The sequence below is a fragment of the Bison bison genome, unplaced genomic scaffold, assembly GCF_000754665.1.
Source record: "Bison bison bison isolate TAMUID 2011002044 unplaced genomic scaffold, Bison_UMD1.0 scf7180017864508, whole genome shotgun sequence".
Lineage (NCBI taxonomy): Eukaryota > Metazoa > Chordata > Mammalia > Artiodactyla > Bovidae > Bison > Bison bison.
In genome coordinates this window covers 6,937,607-6,944,602 of record NW_011495064.1, presented here as the reverse complement: position 1 = coordinate 6,944,602, position 6,996 = coordinate 6,937,607, and the positions used below count along the sequence as shown (strand labels likewise).

The following is a 6,996-nucleotide window of genomic DNA, read 5'->3' as shown; positions in this document are numbered from 1 at the left end:
TGGGCATATCACTTCCCCAGGTTTCTGGGCACTGGAGGTCCTGTTGCATAAGCTCGGCCCCTGGCCACTGGGGCCCGGCGTGGCGCAAGCCGTGGAGTGATATGCCCACACCCGCTCCTCGAGATCCGCTGGGCGGTAGGTAAAGGGAGATGCTCTAGGACACTCGTGGATCCTGGGCCCGCGATTCTGGCGCCAAGGTCTGCGCAGGGAGGGGGAGGGGCCAGAGCCGGCCACGCCCCCACGACAACAACACGCCCTCCGCCGCCGCTCCGTCAGGTGCGCGTGCGCCGCCGCCCCGCCCACCAGCCCCGCCCCCTGCCGCCGCTCCTCCAGGTGCGCGTGCGCCGCGGCGCCGCTTGCAGACGGGTCTGGTTCTTCCCCGGCTGGGCAGCGGGACTCCGCTTCTCCGCTCTCTTCGGCTGCCTCGTCGGCGCGCGCCCTCCGGCCCCTGCCGGGAGTCGCCCGGCTCCCGGCCGGTCCCTTTGTGGTCTGCCCGGTGGCGCGTCCATGGCGTGGCGGCGGCGGCCCGAGGCCCGCGGCGCGCTGGCGCTGCTGGCGCTGGCCCTGTGCGCTCCCGGGGCCCGGGGCCGGGCTCACGAGTGGTTCTCGGCTGTGGTGAGCACCGAGTACGTGGACCCGCAGACCAACCGGAGCGTGAGGAGCGTCTCGGAGAGCGGCCGCTTCGGCGACAGCTCGCCCAAGGAGGGCGCGCGGGGCCTGGTGGGCGTCCCGCGCGCGGAGGACCGCGACCCCGAGGGTTGCGAGGCCGGCACTCGCTTCCTCGTGCCCGGCGGCCGGGGCGCCGCGCCCTGGGTCGCGCTGGTGGCGCGCGGGGGCTGCACCTTCAAGGAGAAGGTGTTGGCGGCGGCACGGAGGAACGCCTCGGCGGTGGTCCTGTACAACGAGGAGCGCCACGGCAACCTCACCGCGCCCATGTCCCACGCGGTAAGCCGCCAGCGCGCGGGGACGGCGGGCGCGGCGGCCGTGCGCTGGGGTCCCAGCAGGCCGCGAGGTCCTCTGCCGGGACCCCGAGGGGCGGCGGTGATGGGCTCCGGACGTCGGGACCAGCGAGGGTAGCGCCAGCTTGGCTCGATGTGACCCCGGGTTCTCTAAGGAGGGAGGCGAGTCTCCGGACAGAATTACATCTCCCCGTTGAGGTGAAAGGTGCCCTGTGCAGGAAGGAGGGCGATGGGGAGAACGGAAGACTAAAACCCGCATGAGGAGGATTCTGGTTCTCACCGGCGGAAAGTCTGTCTAATCAGGAGTCCCTTGGCATTCAGTGTTTCCCAAAGCCAGATGCGGCTGGAGTGGAAGCTCTTTTCCAGGGCTTTGCAGGGTCTGGCAGTCCCTTCACCATGTAAGGCGGTGGCTCGGTGACACTGGTTTCTTCACTTTAATAATGTACGTCAGTATTGTAAACTTTAAAGTGAGACAGTCTGGATTTAACTGAGTCCTAAAACCCGGCCTTAAGTTGAGTATGTTTTCTCACTTGCTAAATAGAAGGTTGTAATACTGGCTCCATTGTCAGATTCCTTGAGTGGAGTTTAGATGAAAAATTTTTAAGTGATCATGCAGGAAAAGATTTTGTTCTTAGCTAGGCAACCCTTCCCACAGGCCGTTTTCCGAGTCAACAGGTTACATCTTCAAGCACTTATGAGAGTTTGAAAGGTTTATTTTGCAAGGGTTCTCATTCTCAGAAAGGGCTTTCTGGGTGGCTCAGTGGTAAAGAATCCTCCTGCAATGCAGGAGACTCAGGTTCAATCCCTAGGTCAGGAAGATCCCCTGGAGGAGGGAGCGGGCAAACCACTCCAGTATTCTTGCCTGCAGAATCCCATGGACAAGCTTGGTGGACTACAACCCATAAGGTCACAAAGAGTCGGACACGACTGAAGCAACTTAGCACACAGGCATGCATCATTCTCAGAACTGAAATTCCAAGTACCCTTCGACTGATATAGAGTCTGACGGCCTTCTAAGATCAGACTCATTCTGAACTTCCTGGGATCAAAATCTTTAAAGTTTCTGCTGCTGCAAGTCAGACATCCTTTTTACCCATGTGCTTTTTGACTTTTGTTCGGTTTTGGCTTCTTGAATGCAAGTTCAGAATACCTGTAAAATGAGAACAGAAGGGTGACTTTGGACTTGGCCTGTTTTAGCAGAGTGATGGAATGGAAGTCAGTTCAGAGGTGGGGAAGTGAGACTGTTATAATGATGCTTTCAAGAGGGTTGATGGCGAGGGCTGGGGAGGTGCTGAGAAATGGGTAGAAGCTGGGGAAAGGTGGGATGAACGGCATAGTGAGTGAGGCACCTTGAAGTTGGGTGGTGGAGAAGAGGTAACTGAAAGAGTCAGGGAAAGATGGCAGCTATGTCCAGGATTCTTGGGGAGGTTGACTTCTGATAGAAGAGAGGGGAATTCCTCAATTGCAACAGAGAGGAAGTGGGTTTGGGGAGGAAATGGGAGCAGATGTCCATGCGGTGGCATTGGGCAAGGCAGCACCTTTGGTGCAGTTATTCCAGTTGTTGTTGTACCCAAGTCCCTGTTTCTGCAAAACTCTTATGAGAAGTGCTGTCAGAGTTCACACAGCATTCCAGACGCATCCTGTGGACAGGGTTCTGTCAGAGAAGCGAGGGCAGTGTGCTAGGATTGTCCGATGCTGGGTCCTTGCCTTCACTTCTGAGTCTGCAGCTTCCTGTGGGCTTTCTCTTTTCCATGGCAGTTCTTTTCCATCCACAATTTTCTAAATGTGTTTATTACATTTTTTGGTAATGACACTAACATCCTTCCAGGCTAATCACGCTTTTCTAACCGTGGTTCAGCAATCTTGCTTGCTTATCTTATGGACATGTAATTTATCCAGGCTCAGAAAGCCCCTCACTGATGCTCATTTTAAATCTTCGTGCAAGCTTCTGTTACCAACCTCGGTGTCCATTTCAGTCTGTTTCAGTGTAAGATTAATTCTGTTTGAGGAAAGAGACAAAAGTAACAGTATTAGCAGTTTTTTGTAAAAAAATGTGTGAAAGTTCCCAGTGCAGAGTCAGTTCTCTGTCTAGAGCCCTTTGAGGTAGGTGCTTTAACCCCATTTTACGGATAAGGAGACTGAAAGAATTGAAATGACTGGCCCCCAGGAACAAGGCAATCTATGGCCAGATCATTATTGCAGGGGCCTGTCTTGGCCTGTGTCCACAGGATTCCAATTGTGACAGCCAGAAATGTCTCCAGATATTGCCAAATGTCCAGGGGCAGAGAGGATGACAGTAACATCCTGGATTTGAACTGCTGACTTAAAAAGAGACGAATTTGGTAACAGTGGGTTACACAGAGGAAAAGCTGAAATCCACTTAGTCTGTTGACTAGTCCAAGCAGAAATATAAGGGCCTGTGCTGTGTTGGTGACTAGAAATGGAAAAGAAGGTCCCTTCCATTCTGAAAACTCCGTCCCGCCAGGGACAAGGGTACAACTGTGTCATGTCTTTTTGAGAATGGATTGGAATTAAGAATGGAGTAAATGGAATTAAGTCAGAAGAGGAGCTGGCTTTGAAGACTTGAATTTTAAAGGTTACACAGAACCTTGACAGCAGCTCAGACTTTAGTTTTTCCTGTTTTGTCAGAATGTGGCTGGAGCCGGTAAAAATCACTGATGCGTGGTTCTCAGTGTTCCTGTGGATACTGGGGGTCTGTGTACATGGGTCAGGTGGCTGCTACTGAACTCCAGTTGTGATGATCTCCTCCCAGGTCTCAGAGTTTCAGCAGTTTTTTCCTGGCTATGCCGGTTCTTCACTGCTGCTGGGCTTTCCTCTAGTTGTGTCACACAGGGGACTACTTTCTAGTTGCAGGTTTCTCATTGTGGTGGCTTCTGTTGTTGCGGGGGCTTCCCAAGTGACGCTGGTGGTAAAGAACCTACCTGCCAAAGCAGGAGATATGAGAGACTGGGGTTTGGTCTCTCGGTTGGGAAGATCCCCTGGAGGAGGAAATGGCAACCCACTGCAGTATTCTTGCCTGGAGAATCCCATAGACAGAGGAACCTGACGGGCTACAGTCCATGGGGTCACTAAGAGTTGGACACGACTGAAGCGACTTCCCATGCACACATACTCTTGCATGGGCTTTAGGGTGTAGACTTAAATAGTTGCTGCTCCTGGGCTCAGCCTCTAGAGCACAGGCTCAGTGGTTGTGGGGCAAGGGCTTAAATGAGTTGCTTCTTGGCACATGGGATCTTCGTAGATCAGGGATTGAACCCATGTCTCCTGCATTGTCAGGCCGATTCTTTACCACTGAGCTACCAGGGAAGCCCGTCAGCAGTTTTTCTTAAACCTTGTTGCTTGACTGCTAAAATCCAGTACAAGATGTTGTGGACTTAAGTCAGTATTTTACTGTGGCTCCAAAATAAGTTGTGATTTTAAGATAATATTCTATCAGGACTGTAACAGCCCTAACTGTAAGGACTGTTATTGTAATGCCCAAGGTTGGTTCTCTTTCCTTTGACAGATGAATAGAGAGTGGCCAGTCTGGGCCACGTATGGCACCTGCTTGTGGGTAGAAATGCCTGAGACACGTATCAGCCTATGAGGAGTTCACGGCTTAGTGGAGTGATAAACAGACCTTTCCAGGCCATGTGGTTGGGCCCTCAACAGAGTTATATGCCCACGTGCTTAGAAAGCATAAAGGAGGGGCATTCAGTGTAGGTCTTGCAAAGGTGATTAGAGGCTATTTTGACCAAGAAGAGTAAAAATTGATATAAGTCAAGCCGTTGAAACGAAAGCCTTTAGAGAAGATTGGCCTTGATGTGGTGACTGCTAGTTAATTACAGGCCGATCCTCCAGCTGACGTCTTGAGTGGCTGTTTAGACTGGCACTTTCCTTGTGTCAGCAGTTTACTGAGGCCAGGTGTTGGCAGGGCTGAAAGGTGTGTTTGGGGAAGGGGCCACTGTGGGGGTGGCGGGAGATGACACATGATAAGAAGTCCCTTAGCTTAAGAGAGATGTACGCTCTGTGTTTGCAGAGCGTGGGAAATGGTGTTTTATGAGTGAGTGGTGCTCAGTGATCTTGAATGCTTTGCTCTCACAAATGAGCTAAACATTTAGATTTGAGTTTAGCTTGTATTTTGGTGCCCTAGGAAGAGATGGTGCCCTACAGCCTCATAGCAGGTGGGATTAACTCAGACTGTTCCCAGAGAGCAGGCAGACAGGGTTGTGAAGGACAGCTTAAGTTGAAGGTTTCTGGGTGAATGTGGTATGGGGGCTATGTGAGAAGCTGTAGGACCTTTTGGGCGACAAGAATGGCCAAGACTGAGGGCCTGAGATGAAGTATTGCATTTAGCAAAACTGCAGATTGTTGAGTGCTATACTCGACAAATACAGAATATTCTTGAGCAAGCCAGATTTGCATGTGTTTTTGAGTCCTCATTACTCATCCCAGCCAACCATAAAGACATTTGTGTTTTGCGTGATAGCTCACGTTCTGGAGACGTTTCCATTCCATTCATATTCCATGTACTATTTCCCCTGCAAAGGGAGTCTCATATTCTCCTCACCTTGGGTCAGTTCAAGGATAATACCAGAAGAGAAACCAGTTTTTCAGGCCGACTCATTCATACAGAAACCATTCTATTGGGTCATCGCGTATGATGCTGGAGCTACAAAAACTAATAACAGTAGTCGTTGTGTAGTGAGGAGGAGGGACTCACCAAGACATTATATGTGTGTGTGCATGCTAAGTTGCTTCAGTCGTATCTGACTCTTTGTGACCCTGTGGACTGTAGCCTGACAGGCTCCTCTGTCCATGGGGTGCTCCAGGCAAGAAGACTGGAGTGGGTTGCTGTGGCCTCCTTCTGGGGATCTTCCTGACCCAGGGATTGAACACACATCTCTTATGTCTCCTGCATTGGCAGACAGGTTCTTTATCACTAGCACCACCTGGGAAGCCCAAGACACTCTATAGCAGGTGAATAAAAACAAGTGTACGTAAGAGGCATTGCTGTATCGTGTACAGAGGTGTGGGGATGCTGGACACCAAGGCTGAACCGGTGCTGAATTGTAATTTTTCCATGTTGGGTGCAGGACAGAGAGACTGTGGATGTTATTGGAAAAAAAGAAAACTTAAAAGGTCATGGGATTCTCATGCTGGATCTTTTAAGTGCATTTTTTTTTAAATTTCTTACTTTTAATAGTTTTATAGTCATATTTATATACATTTACAAATTGTTAAGTTTACCATTATGAAAGCATACTAGTTTTTATGTTTAGGCATGTTAAAGTAAAATTACAATAGTAACCTCTCACCATTGGGTATCTTTGATGTATTTTTCCTTCCAAAGGAAGCTATTTATTTTTATGTTTGTAAACTTTTTATTTTGTATCGGGGTATACAAATACCTTTAACAATGTTGTGATGGTTTCAAGTGAACAGCAAAGGAATAAAATACATTTCTTGCTGCCTGCATCAGTTTTCTAGACCAGAAATCTAATCCGCCACTTTAAATATTTTAGTAGTTCCCGTCTCCTTCAAGAGAATGTTGAAATCTACTTTAAATCGTTTCCTAGGGAGGAGAAGTGGTACACTAGACTCATATGACCCTGCAGAATTCTGAAGCTGTAGACCAAGACAGTTTTTTTTTTTTTTTTAACATATTTTGTTTGTTTTTAACAGGGTGGTAAGAGGAACTATTATTTTTCAAGAAGGTTTATGGTCATGTACTGTATGCAAGACCTTGAGTTACATCTAGGTTAGAAATACAACAAACAGCCTTCCAGGAGTTAGTGACTGGTGGTTGTTTGCGGGGAGGGGTGGGCATTGCACATAACGACCTTTTTTGGTGGTTGGTAGCAACGCGAGGCTTGGGAAGGAAAACATTCAAAGGGTTTTTTCTTCCCCTGTCCCAAGACTTTGAGCATCTTTGCCTTCTGTGAGGAAATTCAGCTCTTTGGTTTGGAAATCAGCTGTGACTTGCTCTCTCAGGCTGCCAGGGCTCTAAGACTGGCCCAGGGAGGCAGTGATAGGC

General features: G+C 49.8%; 1 protein-coding gene across 2 annotated transcripts in view; it reads left to right on the top strand.

The window, feature by feature from the left end:
• The first annotated feature begins 359 nt into the window (after nt 1-359).
• Nucleotides 360-6,996, top strand: part of RNF149 (ring finger protein 149) — a 25,727-nt gene continuing 19,090 nt past the window's right edge. For both annotated transcript variants that reach the window (XM_010829653.1, XM_010829652.1), the window contains exon 1: nt 360-945. In XM_010829653.1, the coding sequence (XP_010827955.1) occupies nt 508-945 (438 nt within the window). In that variant the 5' untranslated portion in view covers nt 360-507. The remainder of the gene's footprint in view (nt 946-6,996) is intronic.